The 24,591-nt window shown below is 38.7% G+C and overlaps 1 protein-coding gene across 3 annotated transcripts in view; it reads right to left on the bottom strand.

The window, feature by feature from the left end:
• Nucleotides 1-24,591, bottom strand: part of LOC115619403 (guanine nucleotide-binding protein G(q) subunit alpha) — a 122,235-nt gene that overhangs the window by 22,300 nt on the left and 75,344 nt on the right. For all 3 annotated transcript variants that reach the window (XM_030511594.1, XM_030511595.1, XM_030511596.1), the window contains one exon: nucleotides 9,157-9,311. In XM_030511594.1, coding sequence (XP_030367454.1) covers nucleotides 9,157-9,311 — 155 coding nt within the window. The remainder of the gene's footprint in view (nucleotides 1-9,156; nucleotides 9,312-24,591) is intronic.

The raw sequence follows: 24,591 nt of genomic DNA, 5'->3' as shown, positions 1-24,591 counted from the left end.
TGAGCCTGGTGACTGCACCTCTGCACAGCGGACATGTTACTAAGATATCCTAAAATGCACATCTGACTGATTTTAGAAAGGCAATAAAACAAAGGGATAATAGTACACAGTTAAATCTCACTTGTGTTACTGGAAACCATTAAATGGGCAGATGAGTATTTTTTTGTCCTAACACAAATCACTGATGTCATTAAGTTCCAGATGCATTAATTTATCCTTAAAAATACTTACCTTTTCCTCACCTTCATTCAGTTCTGCTCAAGTTAGCTCATTCAATTACTGAACAGCAACCTTCCCCCTCATTTCATAGTTTGTATTTTACAGAGCCTACACAGTCCATAGAAGACTCCTTATGCGTCCTGATGGAGTCCTACTTCTTTCTCTAGATTTCTTCACTTAGAAATCAAAGAATGTTGGGCTCTCTAAGAATTAATGTCCTAAATTATACACTCAAAGCCAAAATCAAGAAACCAGTATCAAAACCACTAATAGTACCTTACAGAAAAAATCCCCAAACCAAAACAAAATCAGATAGCATGCAGGAAATCCTTTAAAGGATCATATGACAAATCATAACCAGAATCTATAGTCCAACAAAAGCAATTTAGAATAATCCTGCATTTTTTATTTTCAAATAATGACATTTAACCCCTACTACTTTCCCTTCTAACTTAAAACTTAATAAAAAAAACTTCTGTATCCATTTATTTAAATAAAAATGTCCCAGTTCTTTGTTGTGCAACCTTACTTTTACATCTTTTATGATTGCTATTTTCATGCTGTGAGTATAGAGCAGTCAATGAAATTCTTTTTAAGTAGAAAAAAAAAATTTCTTTTAAGTTTTGATTTGTTGTGGTTTGGTTTTTGTTTTTTAAACAAAAAAAGCGAAGACATTTCTGTTGAAAATTACTTGCGCTGGAATTCAGGTTTTAATGAAGTTTGTGCATTGTTGCTTTGAAGCAAAAGAGTAGATATTTTCTGCTACTGACTTTAACAGTTCTGCAGATCAGATACACTTTCTGTTACTGTAACAGGATATGTAACTTCACGTTCTGCTATCAACTTCAGTGGGATTAAACATGTTTCTGAAAATCAGACTGAAGGCTTTGACTGCATCAGTAACACAAAGCTCCCTTCAAGATACTCTAAAATCACTAAAAATGCTAACACATTTCTATTAAAATTATTTGGAATAGCGAAGAAAGACTACTGAAATTGCTCAAATTAATCTAGTTTATTTGATGGATACAGCCTGGGGTGTGGGAAGTCCATAAGCTCCCACAGGAAAGCAGGGTGGAGTTACTTCCTCCACTGACTTATCTGCAAGCAGATAAGAGAACTTTATGAACAGAACTTTATGAAGCCAGGGCTATGTGCAATGTCTCGAGTCTCTGAATTCAGATGGGTGAGAAGTGAATGAAAATGAAGATTTTCACCGATTTTTTCGTACATCTGCCTATTAAAAAACTGATTCACCACGGCTTTAAAGCAAGTACTGACAAACATATCGCTTGCCTGGGCAAATAAGTCCTGTGCATGTGCAAAAAATTTAAGCACGTAAAAGATACGCACTAGGTACTTTAGGATCAGTGCCTAACTCAAAATGTATGCCCAAATACTGCAATGCCACTAAATTTTCAGTTCATACCAGAAAATGGCTGCATGTGCACTCTTGCTAACAAACCACAAGACTTGTCATAAACATGAACTTCCACAAAGAGTGCGGCCAACAACTGCCCAAAGCAGATGTTTCCTCAGCTTAACAACTTCAAAATTTAAAATCATAATAACAATATAAGTATTATATTAGAAATACTCTGGCATTGGTCCTGAGGGCCAGTGCAAAAGCAGGTAACCACCACCAGCATTACCTCGGGGAGTTCAGCTGTGTAGGTAGCAGCAACCGTGGAAGTTGTAAAGGTTTCAACTAAATATCATGCTGAGCACCTGCTAAAAACTGTCTTAACTTTGAGGAGACACACTGTAGCTATACGGCCTCTCACCCAAACATTACTTACTCAGCTAGGCATTATATAAAGGAACAAAAAAGGGAAAATCACATAAAACTACTCAAAAAAAAAAAAAAGCCAAAAAAAAACCCCCAAAGCCCCCGAAAACCCAAAAACAACAACAAAAAAAACCCCCTCAAATCCCCAGGGGAAAAAAAACCCTCAACAACAAAAAGCAAAAACAACACCCACTGTCCCCCCCAGAAAAAAAGAAACCACACAAAAAAAACCCAACTCAAACCACACAGGTCTGAGCAAATTTTTGTATGGTGCAGACTAAGTTTAAAAGCTTAATTTTGTAAATTAGTTATAAAAATGAGTTTTAGTGGCCGCTGAGGTAATTTTCCCGGAGGCTGCTATAGCGACAGGTAGGCAGTGCATTACCGAGGCGATGTGTGTGTAAGCAGCTGCTGGCACGACCCTCTCCCCATGCCAGGGGAACTGCCACTGCCTGCCTCGCAGCATGCTTGTGATCTGCACGCTGACCAGAAGCAGAGGAAGCCTTTTGTTTCCCAGTCAGCACTGAGAGAGAAGCACTTACTTTTAAGGCATTTCACATCACCTATGACAAGATCCAAGCCGGCAGCCAGCTCCAGGGAAGCTGCCAGGCTATGGAGGTGCTAACAAGGTCCTTGAAAGAGAGCGCGTCTCAAAGGAGCTGTTCGTCCACATTTCAAATTAAATAGCAGGAGTGGAATCATGGGAGTAGACTGACTGGCTCTGTACTTCCCTACTTGCCTTTCTCATAGAGAAATCAAGCAGAGAGGTAAGACTCCTAGCCTTAACAAACAGACTGGAATTGTTTTAACCAATAACCTCCTTCAAGAGGTTAAATATAACTCCATCACCATGAACAGGTTACTCAACATTCAGCCTTAACTCACTTCAAAAAGCTACATCACCTGACCAAAAATGACGATCAAAACTTACTTGAATTTACTTTCAGGGAATGAGGTCTTGAAGCACCTTCAATGTGAAAAAACATAGGGCAGGCACTTCAAACACCCTCCTCCAGCCATGAGCTACTATTTCCCCAGCATCTTTGAGGCCAGATTTTTGTGGCAAGTAATCAGGTGATAAAGTAGGATTTTCTCAGGAATGATTCCATAAGAGGGATTTCTGTAACTTTAAACTGTTTAGTGTAGAGCCTAATTAATCAAGAGAAGGCAGTATGGCATGGGCAGACAAAGGTAGAAAAGTACAACCCTCATCCATCTAACACTTGTTTCCCTTTCCAAGGTTAAAAATTAGATTGTTCTATTCATCAGTGTTGCCCAACAACTCTTCCCATACTCAGCAGGCAAAACTGATGTACCAAGATGCTGAATTACTATTCACTAGGACCTTAACAAACCCTGTGCTTAGAGGCAGTCTGCCTATGAGACCCTGTGAGCACAGAAGTCCCTGGGGAGCAGATTATCTCTGAAACTCCTTGCTGAAGAGAAGGGATCTGCCTGGCACCACACTGAGAAATACTAACAGAGAAATCACTAAAACAAAACCAAACATTGCAGGGGGGTTGGAACTAGATTATCTTAAGGTCCTTTCCAACCCTAACTATTCTATGATTCTATGTGGAGATAGAGGTAATTACTTGGCACTGATAAAAGGGTCAGTCAGTCTAAAACCAGACAAGATGACTTGTTACCAGCCAGTCAGCAAAAAACATGACAGCTTCTTGATCTGTATGGGGAGAATGAGAAAAGGGAAAGGACAAACCTCAAGAAACTACAAAGTTTGCTATTTAACATACAGCTTGTTGAACGATTTCAGTGTAACCACAGTTATAAAAGCAAGGCTTACCAGCAACTTCGTATGCAAATGTTTTCACTGTATTCAACCATGTATAAGACAGATATCACGTGGCTTTTTCCAGGTATGATAGTAGCCACAAACATTTACATCTTTTCAACCCTAAAGCTTATAGGTTTAATGCAAAAAGAAAAAAAAAAATCCTCGAAGTTAGGACAGTTTGTAAGCAGCATGACCCTCTACAAAATGCTCTCGTACACATACAGAGACTCTGCAAGTGAAAATAAAACCCTACCCAAAGCCTATGACTATGGCTAATGACGCAAGCAAATAGTATTTGGCATATCTCAGTCCTTTGCAGCCTCGCTGTTCTGGAATTGGTTTGGGCTACTCTCCATACTGTTGTGGGGTCTGGTGTGTTTTTGGGGAGGCTGGTTGGTTGTTTTGCAAAACTCTTAACTGGCTGATGAGACTACCCCAAAATTTGGCCATGTGCTGGAAAACCTTTGAAAAGGAAAAGCCTTTTTCTGCATTTCTGAAAATGCATACTACTTGATTGTCTTTCAACTCCACATTTGCAAAACGTTAAAGTTGCTGTAGCATGATTTTTCCTACCTCACAAAACTGCCAGAGTAACTGACACAAGTGGCCTCTTTGCTAACATGCAGCAGCAGCACAGTAAACAGAAACAATTTTCAGCGTACAAACACGAGCTGTAAACCAAACAAAGTGTAAACAAGTACTGGCCCCACTTTCAGAACTTCTCTGTAGGTTTGCATTTCTGAGCCTGTACACCATTGGTGAAAAGTTGAGGCACGTTTACCAGTTTCCAGAACCATCTAATCTTAATGTAAAGTAAACAGAGCAAACCTAAGATCTCTGCAGTGAGTTAGGAAGAAGTATGCACTGTATTCTTTTTAACCTTATCCCACCCAAATCCTACCTAGCTGTCTCTCTCGATTTCCTACATGGCTAAAAGCCAACCTTCGCAAATGCTAGAAACGAGTAAGTCATCAAATAAAAAAATGCTTGTGCAATCTTTTCTTAATAGGAAATGTGGTTTAAGAATTACACAAATATTAAAAATATGTTCAGTACTGCATGAAAAAAAAAAAACCTGGAAGAAATGCATAGTGTATACTCCTTTATATAACCCCACTTCTCTTTCTGAATTTCCCTTGTTCTGTTGCATAATCTTCAGTATTTCTGTAAGATGCATAGCTTTTGTATGCAGCAGATCTCATGTCCTATTTTCTTCAGACATTTATTTTATGTTTGGGAACTATATCTAAGACATAAGATAGGGTTAGCATGGTTCTGCTGTTAGTACTTCATCTTAATATTCAGACTCTTTATTTGCTGTTTTATCTTACCGCAAAGCTACATAAAAGCAGAATCTACCATTTTGCAACACAAACTGCCCCCAAATGTAGCTTTAGAACCTTCAAGTACGTTTTTACAAATGAAGAAAAATATCAATGAACAGTATTAAAATGTTTATTAAATAATGATGTTCTTATGTATCTTAGAGTATATTTATTCTTGCCCCAAACAAATGACTATTACAAAGATATCATATAGGCAGTTGTTCATAATTTGCTATACCAGTGACAGCCACAGAGCAGGTCTCAATTTAGAACAGTATTAGTCCTCCAGAAAGGACTCACAGAGACCCATGATATTCTAAGAATTCCCTACAGCTTTATGAAGTGAAAGAATGAATGTTCTGATCACTAGAGGCAATACCACCAAATGGAGTAAACTGCTATAGTATAAAAACTTAAAGATTCATACAGTGATTTTTCCTCTTGTGTGCCCCTAAGCACATCCTATTTAGCACACAGTAATTCCACTGAAATGCACCTGTTTCAGAAGTGGAACATGGAAGCAAAATGCCATTTTTTTTTTAAGGTATGAAGGAATTAATTGTTCATTTGAAGTTACAAAAAACTTCAAACTCTGACGGAATACCGTTATGTAAAATTACTTACTGACCAAAGCATTACAATTCATGCAACGGTTTCATGAAAGGTGGAACATGAACTTTGATGAGCAGACATCGTTAGGATTCATCTCTGTCTTCCATGTAAAAAATTAGTGATACTCTGAAGACATAAATGTGAAATCTTACTTATGACAACAGTAAGGCTGTTGACTCCCTCTTCCTCAGGTTTTGAAAAGCCATGATATAATCAGACTGTTGACTGGTAACCTGTTTATATTTGGGTTAAGGTCTTGACACCCTGTACAGTACATACTGAATGATCTCATCTCACACAGCTATTACTTAAGGCAATCAGCAGTTTGGTGTTGGTTTATAGTGGTCTCACACAGTGAATAGTATCTTAGAGGGAAGTGGTTTAGTGGGAAGTAGGTGGCTTAGTCATCCTGTAATTTACATGGGAAGTGAATAATCTCTGCTTACCTGATGTGTTCTTGACTCTACCACAGAGAAATCTAGAAATTGCTTTTAAAAACAACATTAACATCTAAACTTTGGAGCATTCAATTGTAAGGGAAGAGAATGGAATGCATTTGCTGAGCTACTAAGAGGTTCAAATCAACCTCTAGGCTGCAGGAAGTTTTCTTTCTTAGACCCTACCCTAACCTCTTGTGCTAAACACACATCTGATGTATTCTTCCAGGGTACTAGCAGTGGGTGTAAAAACATCAAAAGCGTAGCTAACAATGACAAAGCAGGTCAACAGATGACAGAAAGTATAGAAACATACAGGGTATATTAAAAACCAGAGTTTAGAAACCATAAAAAAACCCCAGAAAATACAGAGGAAGAGATTTAGGAAGACAACGTGGAGAAAAAAAAGCAATACAGGGAACAGACTGAAAATACTACTACTATAAAAAAACAGAGGAAATCTGCTGGGAAGACGAGAGGCCCATGCAAGAGATGCATGAAGGACATGTGTGATATTGACACATACGTTTAAAAATACTGACGCATTCTCACAAAGCATATAGACACGTGCTTACAAGAGATCTGGCGGACAACAAACCACTTTGGTTTATCCATCAGGTCAGAAGAAATTATCAAGACTCACCGCATCAGTGGCCACCAGGGCGCTTATTTCTAGTTTACTGCCTTGTGAATCTCAGCAGTAACTTTTAAGCATTTTGTTTTCTTGCTTTGTGACAGGAATTAAAGCTAGAAAATTCTCTTTTGGTGTCTTCTTGCTAAACATACATACTGTGTTTTTGAAACAACATTCCTTTGGTTTCTGCTAATTGCTTTTACTGGAAAAAACTCTACCTGCAAGCATAAATGTAAGAGAGGCCCTTCTAAAGACTTATATACAGTGATTCACAATTCTCATTTAAAACAGATTTTGCAGAAATCCATATTATGAACTATAACAGATTAAAGTTACCAAATCTGCAAAAACTCATCTTGAATTGCCAAACAAGTTGAGCTTGAAAAGTAACCAATTAACTAGTACATTTGCCTTTTGCAAGATAATGTACTGGCAATTTGCTTCTACAGCTTAGTGAATTATTTCCTACTATTTTTAATAAAAAAGATACACATGGTGACAATTTCATTAGAACTAGGTCAAAACTATGGTATTCAGCACAATCTGATCTGAAGTAGCATCAGATGAGTATTTGCTACTTTGGAGAGTAAGTAATTCTATTTTTATCCTATCACACAAAATACCTATGTGTATTTCAACTTTAAAAACAGCATCACATCTGTTGTGGAAACAAAGCTAGGACCTACAAATCTGAGAAATTCAAAGCATAAGACAAGCTCTGTTTCACCTTCCACTTATGCTTGCTGCTCATTTCAGTATGGAAACAAGAGTACACTTGAAACTGAATGTACACTGTCAGTAACTTGTTCCTTAAATTTCTTTTCACTTTTTATGCACCTTAGGGTTTTTCACTTTATGTAATATTTTATTTGTTTTCTTACCACTAAAGAACAAAACACAGTATGGTACTTTTACATGGAAAGTGAGAATCCAAACAACTAAGAGAGATCCCACTGTGCTTTGCACCACTCTGCACCAAAACACGCATACAGAAATGATAAAAGTGATAAGCTGAGAAGGTAACCAGCTCCACAGGACAGCAATCTGCATAGGATAACAGGAACCTATGCACAGGGCAAATGTAGCAGAAGAACATGGTGTGGTGACAGCACTGGAGCAAATCAGAGAAGACCTACGTCATGTACCTGTTGATCTTCAGCTGCCTAAATCGCATCAGCAAGGTACAAATGAATTCGTCTTGACTAAATCACATATAAAGTCTTGTGCTAGGCCAGAACCCTCAGACTACTCTGCAGATGTCATCCCAGACCTCTCATTTCCAGCTTGCATTTGCACGTGTATGTAAAAAGACAGCAAGGGCTTGAACATGTGTAACAAAACAAAACAAAACCATCAGTGACTAACCATTCCTAGTTAGAATCTTAAGACTTCAGATGATCACAGACTGACATCCTGTAAAACAAACACGTACATAACCCTGAACTAGATGTACTCCACTCCTTGAAGTGTCCTTTGAATTCAATTCACAGCTACAGGTTGGGCAGAGAAGTGATTCAGAGCAGCCCTCCAGAGAAGGACTTGTGGGTGTTGGCTGATGAGAAGCTCAACATGAGCCGGCTTCAGTGTGCGCTTGCAGCCCAGAAACCAACCGTAGCCTAGGCTGCATCAAAAGAAGCGTGACCAGCAGGTCAAAGGAGGTGATCCTGCCCCTCTACTCTGCTCTTGTGAGACCTCACTTGAGTATTGTGTGCAGTTCTGCTGCCCTCAACATAAGAAGGACATGGAGCTGCTGGAGCGAGTCCAGAGGAGGGCCACGAGCATGATAAGAGGGCTGGAGCACCTCCCGTATGAAGCCAGGCTGAGAGAGTTGGGGCTGTTCAGCCTGGAGAAGAGAAGGCTGCGTGGAGACCTCACAGCAGCCTTCCAGTATCTGAAGGGGGTCTATAAGGATGCTGGGGAGGGACTCTTCCTTAGGGACTGTAGTGGTAGGACAAGGGGTAATGGGTTCAAACTTAAACAGGGGAAGTTTAGATTAGATATAAGGAAGAAGTTCTTTACTGTGAGGGTGGTGAAGTGCTGGAATGGGTTGCCCAAGGAAGTTGCGAATGCTCCATCCCTGGCGGTGTTCAAGGCCAGGTTAGATAGAGCCTTGGGCGACATGGTTTAGCGTGAGATGTCCTTGCTCATGGCAGGGGTCTGGAACTAGATGATCTTAAGGTCCTTTCCAACCCTAACTGTTCTACGATTCTATATTCAGGTATGTTTGTGCTGCATATGCATACAAACATGTACACAGATACACAGTATAAGAACTTAAAAAGTAAAAATTACTTTGTCAGAAAGAGAGAATGATACACAGTTTTTTGTAGCCACCATGTACTTACTATTTAGTTGAATCTGACAACTGATACTCCCGTCGTCTATCATAACACTCCTGAATTCCAGGGTCATTCCATAAGCTTCTTATTGCATCTACATAAGGGTTCTCAAAAGTTGACACCTTCTCTACATCGACTTCTCGAACTAACTGTGCATGAGCCTAATTCAAAGCAAACAAAACAATAAAATTTATTTCATTTTCTACGTTTGCAGATAGCTCATATACAGTGAATGTGATTAATAGGACAAATTTTTCATACTGGCAATAGCACCAACATGTATATGCAATCTGAAAAAACAAGTACCACAAAGAAGGTTATGAAAACAGAAAAAAGAGACAACCTCAGTTCCTGAAATAAGCTAAAACAGAAAAAAACCTGACTTTTTAATGTAAAGTATATAGATCTCAACATGCATCAGCATATTATTTACTTTTCATGCTAAAAGACACTGTTAAACAAAATACCTAACATCTATTCTACCAATGAAACCACTTATTAGTGACAGAACCTGGGACACTTGAACAACATATATATAGAACAGACAGTAAACCTCCAAAATATTCAAAGATGGGTATTTTAACAAAATCTGTATCCATGTGAATGAACTTAGTGATGCTGTAGGAAGAAAACATTAATGTTGATTTATTGGGGAAGACTTTGAAGATAATAGTGAATGAATGAGAATAAATGAGAGTACTGAGTAAATTACAAATAAGTGACGATACAGTGTGCTGAAAGACAAACAGTGCTTAATATGGTATTTTGACAGAAAATTAAGTAATAAACTTAGGTTTTAAATAAAATATGGGTCCTGATTTCACACTATGCTTACCCCAATGCAATATTATTTAGATGAGGTAGATGACACTTTCACATTAAAATTTGTATTTAATTAGGATCATTTTGAAGAAAGGTTTAATTTTTAAATTTTCAGGTACAATCTTAGAGTATATAAAACATGCTTTTTAAATGATGACTAGTTAACCAACATGACAGATTTAGAATCTGATGGTAGATAAGAGAAAGCGAAGGAGGGACGGAATTTGCTTTTCAGAGAAATTGATAAAAAGTTCTTAATGTTACCAGAAGTGTAACAAAAGTTACCACTGAAGAAGAAAGGCAAGATTATTAGAAATTGTCTCTAGTTTCAATATGTACTATAAATTATGGAGCTTCTTAAAAAGTAAAGTCTAAAATTGGGAGTTGCTAATAGGAAATAATCCCTAACAAATCCATCACCCTTCTACTTAGAATGTAAGTAAAGCCTATGGAGTCAGAACTACCAAAAAATACAGCAACATTATTTCCAATTTGTCCTGGCAGTACTATATACAAAATTTGGTAACAAATACATGAACATATATATCTGTGTAGAGATATATACGTATGCAAATATACACGCACATGCAGAGAAGACAGCAGATGAAAACTTGGTCAAGGAAATAAACCTGAGGGATTGAAGTCTCATATCCAGTCTTTGAGGTGAGGACACAAACCTCCTTCTGTTTTAATTTAGGTGAAAATATACTGAAAGGACTGTTGTCATTTTTTAATAAACTAATCCTCTGTTTACACACATACAATCCTCACCCCTTTTTTGACAATCTAGGAGAATGATGCTACTGGTCATTACTTACCAAAATATTATACTGCAGTAGTTGTTTACTCAAGAAGAAATAAAACCCTCCAAGTTCAACATGAAAAATGTGTGTCTTAGAGGTGAGGAGAACATATGTTCTCCAGTATCAGAACCCAAATCTCCAAAGCCCTAACAAAGCATACTTTCTTCCAGATGATGTCCATGCATACCCAAAATGTCTGACAAATCATGAAGAGTCACTACCTTCTCACAGCAAATAACAAGAAATGGTACTCTACTAAACACAAGCGAACGTTCTTGTGAAACAGGGTAATTTTTTATAGTTATCTTCTATCTTATCAAGCTTAGTTCTGTATTCTGTTACCCTTATGTACTTCCAAAAGAATGATGCCCTGAATATTTTCCCACAGCTTGTGACAAACTGATAAAATAATATATTCAGGCATTTGTTTTCGTACTGAACTCTGAAATTACAGCCAAGTGATATCAAAATGCTAACAGAGCCAAAAGACTAACTTATTATTCAAAAGCTTTCATTTTGAATCTGTCATAACTTAAGTATTTCTCCAACGGTTCCCTAAACATTCTCTAATAGGTGCTCAAGTATTCTACATTGGTAGATGACAAGATCTTAACAGGTAATTGCTTTATTCAGTTACTTATCTAGACTTAATACTACATAGTTGTCCCAGATCTTGCATTGGTTTATCAGTTCTGTATGTTCTGCCATACAATTAATATGACTTTGCACTATGTGACAAGACTCACAAAATAAACTACGATATATGCCAAGAAGCTGCATCCATCAAAAAATTGATTAACCTTTTCAAAAACAAACAGCATTTGCTCAGTGCTTCTGCTTCCCTGGAGTTTTCTTGGACAGACTCAATGACCACTTGCACCCTAACAATATACTCCCCTTCATACCAGTGCTGCTTCTCTTAAGAAAGTAACAGCCCTTCATACACATTTCAAATCTTTATTAATATTCAGCTATGCCTTCTTGTTCCCAGAGGTACTATACTTTCCTGTAGACAACAATTTTTCTTTCTTTGCCAGTCTTTGCCAGGCAACATCTTTTGCTGACTTTCAATTTCTGGTGACAGACACAAAGATGAAAATACAGGAACTCATCTATTGGCTTAATTTTTCTCTCCATTTGCACTGGTACAAATCAAAAGTTAATTCTACTGAAACCTTTTGAGATGGAGAAGCATAAATTTAAAGCAGAAGAAGAATCAATTATGCACAATGTGTGGTGTTGCTATTGCTAATTACTGGCGTTAGTTTCCTTCCACTAATATAAATAGCAAATTTGGAACTTTTGATACTAGCACTCAAACAAAAAAATAAATCTAAAGACTCACCATTAATCCAGTTTATGCAACTACAAATGCTATTGAGTACTTCTTAGTCTTTACTAATCCTTTGACTTTACCCAAAAATTGACATTGGGGGGGGGGGGGGGGGGGGAGGTGACAGGGGATGGGACAAAACGAAAAAAAGTCAAGCTTATTCTCCCTGGGAAAATTGTACCTTCTTAAGAGTTCTCTCTTTTGGGACACCAGTAATTGTTATCAAAGCATTAAAACAAACTAACAAAACCAAAACAAAACTCTCAAACAGACAAAACTGAAGGAGTCTGTAAGTACCACCAAATTCAAACTGGTCATTAAAATGTAACTCCTAGTGCAGATGTAATGTTCCACAAACAAAATCTAGATGGTGAAGATGGCTTTCCAGTCTCAATACACTTTTTACATCAGCAGCCAACATTTTCCATGGGCCTTCTGGGAATAAGACTACTTGCAACAATTTCAATATTATTTGCCAGAAATCTTACAAACACACATTCAATTCTTTTTAGCAAATCACATCTCTCCCAAATATAAGAGATTCTTCACTGATTTCTACAAGTATTTTAAATACTTGCAGAATAACAAAAATGGAATGTTGGGGAATAATACTGGATTCTGAAACCAGGAAGTCTGAGAAGATATCAAAATAGCTATAATTCTTCCTTTTTCATTCACCTCATAAAACTACTGACAGTGTTAAAAACTAATTCTGAGTTTTGATTGCATTATAGTTTTATGCTGGTCTTTCTGGCAATATTTTTCTGGTCGCAACCCATTAATATAAGTACACTTTTTTTAACCTCTAGGCTTCATCACGTCAGTCTTCTTACTATCCTCGTAACAAAACACAGCTTTCTTGACAGCTCTGATGCTTCTTAAGGACTAACTAGGCCAGCCAATGGGACTGAGCCTGTATTCTCTCTATGTGCACATGAACCATTTTGAGCCTTGCCACCATGGCTACCATCAATGTAGCAAGCACGGGGAAAGGTTTGAGTTTTTATATTCTTTTTGATATAGCCTCTGTAATTTTCCCAAATTAGCAGTCCAACCTACCAGAATGATATATATGAGGGAGATCAGGCACAAATACACGGTCTATTTCAAAACAAATTCCTCTGGGATCTTAAATCTACAGGAGAAAACAATATGCTTGAGACACAGCAAGCAAGGTTGCTTTGTATCAATGTTTTCTCTAGATGATTTTAAGATGCCTTTTTTTGTTGTTGTTTTTGGTTTTTGTTTAGTAGGACTCAGAGAAAGCTTGGGAAGTAGCTAAATAAATAAGAAATTTATTTGTACGCTGCCATCAAAACCATTAATTTTCTTGCTATCTTGTTTACTTTTTAAGCTGCACCAGACATGGAAGACAAACACTGAAAGTCACTCCTATAGGGCTGTGACCAGGACATTCAAGCAAATTTTTATTGAGAATTCGATCAGAATTTCTATGTAGATAATAAATGTAATGGCCTGAATTACCACTTTTATCACTATTCACCCCATACCTATTGTAATAGTGGCATCAACTGAAACAACTTCTTCAGCCAACATTTCTGGCAATGAACATTTACAAAACTATCCAAGTTTTCAAAACAAAGGAGAAAATAGAGAAACATGGAAAAAACAGAAATGAAGCATCCATAAGCCACTCCCTCTCTACCAAAAGGACAAAGAGGCAGATGAAGTAAGACAAATCAGTCCTTCAGTGATCTCAGGTAACTTCAACTGTTAAAATCTTCACAATTTTTCCCTCTACGAAGAAAGCTAGGTTTTGGATAGTCATCCTAATTTTCTTTGTTGTTATTCTAAGCAGAGTAATTTACAAAAACTCTGGTAAAGAATTGATAAATCCAGATTTAATATGACAAAAATCTTCATTAATTCGTATCTCTGAGAAAACAATACTGACTTTTAGATTTTTGCGTTATATAACATGCTATTTTAATCTGAAGATCTCAAAACTGGGTTACATCAACAAGGGCATCACCAGCAGACATAAAGAACTCATTATCCCACCTACCACTTGTCAGGCCACACGTGGAATACGGTGTTCAGCTTTGCTCCCCACTATACAAAAGAAGCGTGGATAGGCTGGGGAGGATCCAGAGAAAGGCCACAAAGATGATCACAAGACTGGGCAGCCTGCTATATGAGGAAAGCCTGAAGAACTGGGTTTGTTTAGCTTAGAGAAAAGAAAGGTCAGGCAGACCTCATCACCATGTTCCAGTATTAAAAAGGTGGCTACAAAGAAAGACGGAGACTCCCTTTTTACAAGGAGTCACATGGAAAACACAAGGGGAAATGGGCGCAAGCTAGCCCCCGTGAGATGCCCGTTGGACACAAGAGGGAAGTTTTTCACAAAGAGAACAATGAGCCATTGGAATAATTTCCCCAGGGAAGTGTTGCAGGATTGGACAGTTAAGATTCAGCTGGACAGGGTGCTGGAACATCTAGTCTTGGTCATGCCTTGCCAAGAATGGCTGGACTAAATGATCCTTGACGTCCCTTCCAACCTGCTATTCTATGATTCTATAAAAACACTTCACAAAGGTAAGTACCACCAGGTGCAGCTGCATAAGATTGTCACAACACACAGGTTAGTAATTTCCAATGGTGAAAGTGTAATCATATTAGTATTCAATTAACAGCAATTACCACTAGATTATTATTATTACATTTGAGACTAAGATTCAGTCCTGTAGGAAAACTGTTCCCTTCAAATGGTAACACCTCTTCTAAAAGTGTTTCTAATAAGGTTACTGAGAAACTAGAAAACCTGAAGTGTCTACACCACAACAAATGGCTCTGCTCTCCGGCTCCCTAGGACTATATTAATTGTGGTTAGGATTTGCACAAGACTTCCTTTCTTTCAATGATTTGATATTACACTACTACAAAGTACTTGCTTGCTTGTTTAGCTATTTTTGTACATTTAAATTAAGCTAGGTTTTACAAATTTACTGAAAGTAGAAATTCACTGAATCACCACATGATTAACTATGGAACTCAGGAAAAAAACCACTTAATGCCGAATACCCATTTCATCTTTCCAGTTATAGGAGAAACTAAATCAGCCATCTTTTTTCTATAAAGCAGTATCAGTCTTCAGAATGAAACACTAGCCAGATCTCTGAGGAAAAGATCAATCAAAAAGGCATAAAATAGTAACACTGCTTTCTCTCTTCTACAGCCTTTGTCCAGAGCAAGAATGTCCACAGCGCGTCCCAAAAACTTGGAATGCAGAAGACTGGCCTGTCATCTTCTCCTGGACAATTCATGATCCCATAGAAAACAGAAGGATAAAACAGTCAAAAAGCACAGCATATTTTGCAATTGCCTAATTCATGATAAACATGCAAGGTCAGGAAAACCTGTGGATCCACTACAAACTGGATACATAAGGATGTTACAAGAAAAGACACAGACCTTCTTTTCTCTTTGTTTTGTTAGCTTATTTATTTACATGTCCCTCTCCTGTGAAGAGTGGGTACCTCCTCTGGAATGGGGGGGATAAACACCCCAAAAGTCTGATGTTGCCAAAGGCTCCTGTTGTCCCATTACTGAATTGAATTGAGTCAGAAATTGCTAGTAAGTCTGAAATTTCTCTCAGAAAAGCTCTGCAAAAGGTCTAGCAGACTGTCTAGCTGACAGTCAGAAAATTAAAAAACAGATTAAATAGCAGAAACTTTAAGAAATAAGTCATCTGCTTGCTGCCAAATACCTGAAATGGTGGTTCTTTTGTGAAGCACCCAAAAGATTGAACTTTGTCCTGGTTTCGGCTGGGACAAAGTCAATTTTCTTCCTAGTAGCTGGTGCAGTGCTGTGTTTTGGCTTTAGTCTGAGAACTATGCTGATAACACACCGATGTTTTAGTTGTTGCTCAGCAGTGCTTACCCTGGTCAAGGACTTTTCAGTCTCTCACGCTCTGCTGGTGAGGAGGGGCATGAGAAGCAAGAGGAAGCAGAGACAAAACACCTGACCCGAACTAGGCAAAGGGGTATTCCATACCACAGCACATCATGCCCAGTATATAAACTGGCGGGAGTCACCCAGAAGGACAGATCGCTGCTCTGGTCAGGCTGGGTATCAGTCAGTGGGTGGTGAGCAATTGTACTGTGCATGTGTTTATTGTTTCTTTCCTTTCCCCTTTTAGTTTTGTATTCTCTCCCCTTGTTATTTCCCTTATCATTATTATTATTACTTCTAGTAGTAATAATATTTACATATTATTACTTACAATGTAATAATTACATTGTACTTTAGTTATTGGACTGTTCTTATCTCAACCCATAGGATTTACATTCTCTTGATTCTCCCCCCCATCCTGCTCAGGGGGAAGGGGATGACTAAGTGAGTGGCTGCGTGGTTCTGAGTTACCAGCTGGGTCTAAACCACACCAGAATTTTAATGGACTGATGGACAATGAAGGCAAAGTAGAGTGAAAAACTACTTATTGTTTTGTTATACTATTATTTATTTTTATTGCTAAAAAAACACACACTGCCTAGCTTTGTCTAAGATCAGGTCACAAGACAAAGTAGGAAAAAGAGAACCTTACCAATACATTTAAAATGGAAAAGTTAATAAAATAAATCTAATAATATCACTTTTCTTTAGCAATTTATTTACATGTCTTCAGTCTCTGGATCACACTAGGTAATATAAAAAAGATGAATGAAACTAAATTTTCAGTCTCATGCATGAAGAAGGTTCAATTTTTCTGTGGCAGTTATTTTTAAAAAGCTGGGACCTAGCTGCAGAGCATATTTACTGAGTTCATTTCCAAGAACTGTATATGCAAATGTCCAAAATTAAAACATCCAAAAAATTACGGAAAGACTCAGAGATTTGAAATTGCTCTTGATCCAAACACTTATAATTTAACTGATAGCTAAATGGCTCCCTGCCTATTATACCATGCAATTTTCCTATACTTATATTATATTAAAATGCAGATGCAACTCTATGTGTTCATAAACACAAGCCTTATATGCTCCTGCCTAAAAATCATGGCACAATTTACATTAAACGTCTCTAATTTAGAATGCTTTACGTTTTGTTAAAACATATTAAGACATATTTATTTCATCTATGTATTCCAGATCTCAACTGCAGACAAATAATGCCACAGCAACTTTCAATAATCCCAATGGTTTCTGGTGGGTTGGAACTAGATGATCTTTAAGGTCCCTTCCAACCCAAACCATCCTATGATTCTGGGAAAATATTTTCAAATTTAATTCTAATCTGCAGTGACAGAAACTAACAAAATCATTTCAGATTTGAATCAGCATAAGCAAGAACTGGCAACAAGATCTCTCACAACAGTTTTTGTAGCTCACATGAATTATGCAAATTACTGCTCTATCTATGCAAAGATAGTATTACCAACATATTGTTTTCAAAAACACATTCAAGCATGTATACACAATTGAGTTTTCAGAAAAATATCCATGTCCGACGTTGTTGGGGTTTTTTTTTCTTCTTTTTCCTGAGGACCAGTTTTAATCTGAGATCTTCAAATATTCTGTATTAATCCTACAAATAATGATCGTACACACACATAAGAAAAGATACCACTATTTCTATTTCTTGAACTAGCTAAATGAGTTCATACACACAGAGCTTCTCAGTGCTACTTCAGTTGAAACTGCAGGTAAGTGTCCCTAAACTACTGCATTAAGCTTACATGCAGTAAATACATAGGTGGCAGGGGGTATACTTGCATCTGGTAAACTCCAAGAACTCTATAAACTGTAAGCTCACACAAAATACAGTCTGAACCTTAAACCTGAAGTCATCAAAATACACTGAGATATCTAAACTGGGTGAATTGATCTAGTTGAAGATGTCCCTGCTCATTGCATTCATGTCCTAGTGCCTTTTTTTTAAGAATGATATTCAATAACAGTATTGCAAATAATAAATTTTTCTTTAGCAGTATTTTTGTATAGTGGTACAGCTGAATTTACGGAAGATGATGTTATGCAAACATGGACATGCTGAAATTTTCATTCCATTTTCAAGCAAATAACTGGCTGTTCTTCATTGTCCTGCAAGAATCTGCTGCCTCAGTCAACCACTGCAATACGACAGTATGTGCTTTAAAAAAATAAACAGATAATGTTTCAGTATCTCACTGAAGCAGTGTACAGATGCACAGAACTCCTTCTGAGCCTTACTCCCGTACAAAGCCTGAATGAGTCTTGCACGACAGATGTTTTCAAGGATCAGAGGAATCAGCTTTGCTTGGCTTCAGGGATTCAAACAGCTAGAACTTAGACTGTATGCCTCTTTACAGAGTTAGAGGTTATGGCCAGTTGATTCAGGCAGTTCAGAAATTCACTCACCCATCCATTTGCTACATAAAGGAACTGCAGAAGTTTCACTGCATTTCCCATCTAGAGAAGAACCTGTGGTGAACATAGGACAGGCACAAGGTAACAAACAGGAAGGAAAGGGAAAAGAAAAAAAAAAAGGAAGCAAAAGCACTGCAAAGAAAAGCATTTTGCCTCTGTATAGTAAGCCGTCCATTTCTCTTATTTTTAAAGGAGGAGAGTGCCCTCTGCTGACTAAGACATAACAGCAAAGGCAGGTTTTTTCAAACTGGTATTTCTACAAATACCAAACAACTGATATTTCGAAAGGGAGGGTCCCTTTCAAAATAATGAATAATTCCAGCAGGAATTTTCCACTGCAAAAATTGCAACTAACTTAAATGTTTGCATTTGTGTATTGTCCAACCAATGAAGATTACCTCATTTCCTGGAAGTAAACTCTGAAAATCAGCTTCAGATTTACCCGAGGCATGCAAAGCTACAAGATACCCAATCACCTACTTCCTTCGGGTGCTTTTGTTAATCCCTTTATGTCTAAAGTAGTGAATTGGCAGCACTGAAGTAAGGGGTAAAACATAATCACAGATGAAAAGCTGTTGTTTAGAAGTGGGTCACACAAGAATGAATTTAGCCCCTAAGATGTTAAAGAGAGCAACCCAACATTATTTTCTCTAGAGAAACCACAGACATATTATACCACCGTGATGAGTAACTATCTGAAACATGCCTTGAGGGAGAATTAAGAAAAGTTTTATGCCATGTCTGACCTCAAAAAGTGATAGCTTCTTTATAGAATCATAGAATCGTAAGGGTTGGAAAGGACCTTAAGATCATCTAGTTCCAACCCCCCTGCCATGGGCAGGGACACCTTGCCCTAAACCACGTGGCTCAAGGCTCTGTCCAACCTGGCCTTGAACACCGCCAGGGATGGAGCATCCACAACCTCCCTGGGCAACCCATTCCAGTGCTTCACCACCCTCACTGTAAAGAACTTCTTCCTTATATCTAGTCTAAACTTCCTCTGTTTAAGTTTGAACCCATTACCCCTTGTCCTACCACTACAGTCCTTAAGGAAGAGTCCCTCCCAGCATCCTTGTAGACCCCCTTCAGATACTGGAAGGCTGCTATGAGGTCTCCACGCAGCCTTCTCTTCTCCAGGCTGAACAGCCCCAACTCTCTCAGCCTGGCTTCATACGGGAGGTGCTCCAACCCTCTTATCATCCTCGTGGCCCTCCTCTGGACTCGCTCCAACAGCTCCATGTCCTTTTTATGTTGAGGACACCAGAACCGTACGCAGTACTCCAAGTGGGGTCTCACAAGAGCAGAGTAGAGGGGCAGGATCACCTCCTTCAACCTGCTGGTCACGCTGCTTTTGATGCAGCCCAGGATGCTGTTGGCTTTCTGGGCTGCAAGCGCACACTGCTGGCTCATGTTAAGCTTCTCGTCAACCAACACCCCCAAGTCCTTTTCTGCAGGGCTGCTCTGAATCTCTTCTCTGCCCAGCCTGTAGCAGTGCCTGGGATTGCCCCGACCCAGGTGTAGGACCTTGCACTTGGCTTGGTTAAACTTCATAAGGTTGGCATCGGCCCACCTCACAAGCATGTCAAGGTCCCTCTGGATGGCATCCCTTCCCTCCAGTGTATCAACCGAACCACACAGCTTGGTGTCGTCGGCAAACTGGCTGAGGGTGCACTCAATCCCACTGTCCATGTCACCGACAGAGATGTTGAACAGGACCGGTCCCAACACCGATCCCTGAGGGACACCACTCATTACATGTTTCCAACTGGACATCGAGCCATTTACCACAACTCTTTGCGTGCGGCCATCAAGCCAGTTTTTTATCCACTGAGTGGTCCATCTATCAAATTGATGTCTCTCCAATTTAGAGACAAGGATGTCATGTGGGACAGTGTCGAATGCTTTGCACAAGTCCAGGTAGATGACATCAACTGCTCTGCCCCTGTCCATCAGTTTCGTGGCTTCATCATAGAAGGCCACCAAATTGGTCAGGCAGGATTTCCCCTTAGTGAAGCCATGTTGGCTGTCACCAACCACCTCGTTGTTTTTCATGTGCCTTAGCATGTTTTCCAGGAGAAACTGTTCCAAGATTTTGCCAGGCAGAGAGGTGAGACTGACTGGTCTGTAGTTCCCCGGGTCTTCCACCTTCCCCTTCTTGAAAATGGGGGTTATATTACCCTTCTTCCAGTCATCGGGAACTTCACCTGACTGCCAGGATTTTTTCGAATATGATGGACAGTGGCTTAGCAACTTCATTCGCCAGCTCCTTCAGGACCCGTGGATGGATTTCATCAGGTCCCATGGACTTGTGCACGTTCAGGTTCTTAAGATGGTCTCGAACCTGATCCTCTCCTACAGTGGGCCTAAGGTCTTCATTCTCACAGTCCCTGCATTTGCTTTCCAAGACTTTCGTGGTGTGGTCAGAGCATTTGCTGGTGAAGACTGAGGCAAAGAAGTCATTAAGAACCTCAGTCTTCTCCAAATCCATGGTAGCCAGTTCTCCTGGCTATATAAATCAGGTACAATCTTCTCATTCTTAGAAATACACTGTATTTCTGCTGGCTCCAATCAGGTGCCAAGAAGAGCTTATTAAAGCACTGCTGACTCCTCTTTCAAGGCTTCAGGCAAAATACCAGTCTCCAGAAACAGGCTGCCAAATTCAATCATTAGGAAGGAGGAAGAAAAATCAATAAAACATAGCATTTTTCCTACACATAAATCATGGAATCAAGTTTCATACAAACAAGAGCCTGAAAGTCATCTTTGCTGCCTGGTGTGCGTAAAATTGATTAATAGTCTGACAACCTAATTAATATGTATTCTAAATGATTAATTTTGCTTACTAACTATTCAGTATTTACAGAGAGAGGTCACAGTGGGCTTTTTAACAACCATTTGGAAAGGCTTATTTATCTGCCAAAGCACAAATAGATTATCTTCCTAAGACACTGGCCGAAATAAGGCATGGTCTTTGTAAATGTGCCATTAGTCATCAAATGAGGGGAAATAGGTTTCTGAAGGGTTTTGTTTGTTTGCTTGTAGCATGTTTTTACCCATCTAAATGGCTTCTAAAATGTTCTCAGTAAGAGTTAAATCTATGTGAAAGAAAGCAAAGCTGAGAGCTTTTCTGAATTAATTTTGATTAGATTGCATCTGGAAGAAAATTCGGGCAACTGAATACGACAGGTAAAAAAGTGACAACACAGCCTATTGAGAAGAACTATGCATCCTCATTATTAGTACAGCAAGCTTTCCATACTTGGTCACCTAATCCTGCTGTCCCACACACTCTGAAGATTCTCCAGGAAACAGCAAGGAGACAAAGATCTCAGGACAAAGTCAACAGCTGCATACTGACATATCGCATCAAGTCTCCTAGAGTCAACAGGTTCTACTTAGCCACAAATTTCTAAATCTACTCCCTCCCCTAAGTCTTTTTTTTTTTTTCCCCCCAGAAATGTCCAAGACAGTTTCCCAAAAAATCTTCAAGAAAAATTTATCACGTTGTATTAGGGAAGCTGTTGGTGTAGACAAAACAGGCTGTCTGTGTTACACTCTGCTATCCAGAAAATGTGCTTATTAACGAGCTGTATCTACCCTGTTCATAAGTACTATCAGAGACAAGCAACTACTTTGGAAATCAGCATGCAGCTGTAACGCACACATAGACAAACACTTTGCATTGGAATTACAGTATTTATGCAAATGCTGGTATTAAGACTGAACTAGCTAGTTAACAACAACAGTCTGTAATAGGTCTTTAAAACAGAAAATATCATTAATTCACCTTAAGAAACAACAAAGGATTTTGCTGATTAAGCCAGAAAAGCACTATTGCCCTGACCAAGTACCAGCTGATGTTATCATCAAGATTTCTGTTTTCTTCACTGCGCTTTAACCTCCCTCTCAATACAAAAATGACCGTAATTCCTTTTTGGGCAGGGTACCTAAGTATTTTAATTCAGACTTCTGGCCTAAAATTAACCACAAATTGGATTAAACATGAATGAAATTTAGCTTCACTGGATAACTGTAGTACTTAGATTTCATGTAATCACCCAGGATTACATGAACACGTCTCAGACCAGGAACACTTCTGCATGTTTGCAGGTAGGCCTGGACATTATTAAAAAAAATAAAGAGAGCACAGCTGGAGAGGATGGAACTAGAAGAAGCTTTATGCTGGTTTTGCAGCCACCTAACACTTTCTTTGGAAGTGCTGCTCACTATATCTTCTGCAAATCACTGCAGCCTCAGTGTCACCCCAATCTGAGACAATGTTTAGTGAACTGACAGAAGCAGTAAGCACCTGGCAGTCTGTGCATTTAGGTACGTGACCACTGCTCTCCGCAGTCTAACATACAAAGCAGCAGGAAATCTGTGCACGAAGAGACATCTTCCTTAACTGGCATGATCACAAACCCTTCTGGGAAATGTTATGAGGCTAAAATTTTAAAAGGCTGGAAGTTGGAGAGTAGGTAGTAAGGACATGGCTCTGCCACCTCCTCTATATGTTGGTGAACTTTACGTCACACTATTATATTGATACTAATATGTATTTTCAAATGGCTTACTTAAATTGACAGATTTAATTAAAAAGACTAACGCTGAGCATATAGAGGAGATTCTTAATGATGCATACTAATCATGTAGTTACAGGATGCAGCATGGAATGTCCTTTACAATAAAAGCTGAATTTCATGATCAAAATACAATCACATTTTGGTTCAGACATCAACACAGTGATGTCAGAGCACCTCCTGTCAGAGCATCACTCTACAGAAGTACTTCGTCCTGGGTTCAGCTGTAACAGTTGTTTTTCTCCTTCCTAGTAGCTGGTGCAGTGCTGTGTTTCAGCTTTAGTCTGAGAACTACGCTGGTAACACACCAATGTTTTAGTTGTTGCTCAGCAGTGCTTACCCTGGTCAAGGACTTTTCAGTCTCTCACGCTCTGCTGGTGAGGAGGGGCATGAGAAGGCAAGAGGAAGCAGACACAAGACACTTGACCCAAACTAGGCAAAGGGGTATTCCATACCGCAGCACGTTATGCCCAGTATATAAAGTCACCCAGAAGGGCAGATCGCTGCTCGGGTCAGGCTGGGTATCAGTCAGTGGGTGGTGAGCAACTGTATTGTGCATCACTTGTGTTTACTGGGGTCTTTTTTTCCTTTTCCTTTCTAGTTTTATATTCTCTGCCCTTATTTCCCTTATCATTATTATTAGTAGTTTTATATTACACTTTAGTTATTGGACTGTTCTCTCAACCCGTGGGGTTTACATCTGTCGTGGTTTATCCCTCCGGGAGCAGGTGGAAAAATAGGGAGTGAGCGAGCTGCTACATGGTTCTGAGTTACCGGCTGGGCTTAAACCATGACATACTCTCCGTTGCAATCTCTGTCATGCTGCCAAAATTGTTTTAAACAAAATCCAGTGGCTGTGGATTATAATGGATTTATAGTAGCAAAGTAATTCACTGCACTGGTGTCACACTGGTGAATTATTTTTACCTGTATAATAAAATAATAAAGATGACTTAATGGAAAGCTAGGAAATTCACAGTACAGTTTAAATAAAATATTAAGCTTTCTCTTACTGGTAGCACAGAACAAAGGAACCCCAGAATTCACAATTTCCAGAAGATTTCAGCATTGTTTCCCCTGCATCTCTTTCCTTTTATAGCACACTAGTTGCTATAACTGTTAAACTGCTGCCTATTAAACTTCATATTTTAGAAAACAGCTTTAATTAAAAAAAAAAAAAAAAGAAAAAAATCTTAGAAAATTGAATATTCAATTCTGCTATGAGATTTTTCCACCAGTCCTTTTCTTACTTGGTGATAAACTGCAAACAGTCTTAATAGTTTTCAAAATTCAGCTTTTTACAATACAGAAAAATCTTCTTTCGTTAGGTAGTCTTTAATGGAGAACACTACCAGTACACCCATAGGCCCCTGCAATTCACTACCAGGAGAAGTATTTATCAGCAATCACATTTACCTTTCACAAGTTGCTAATCACAGAGTAGGAAAATCATTCCATTCTTTAGGGGAAAAAAGTAAGACACCAGTTTGAGGTCAGCAAGACTTTTGCTCTTTGTAGGTCACCCTCTTTTCAATTTA

This window comes from Strigops habroptila, chromosome Z, assembly GCF_004027225.2.
Source record: "Strigops habroptila isolate Jane chromosome Z, bStrHab1.2.pri, whole genome shotgun sequence".
NCBI classification, from domain to species: Eukaryota; Metazoa; Chordata; class Aves; order Psittaciformes; family Psittacidae; genus Strigops; species Strigops habroptila.
This window is presented reverse-complemented; position numbering and strand designations above follow the sequence as displayed.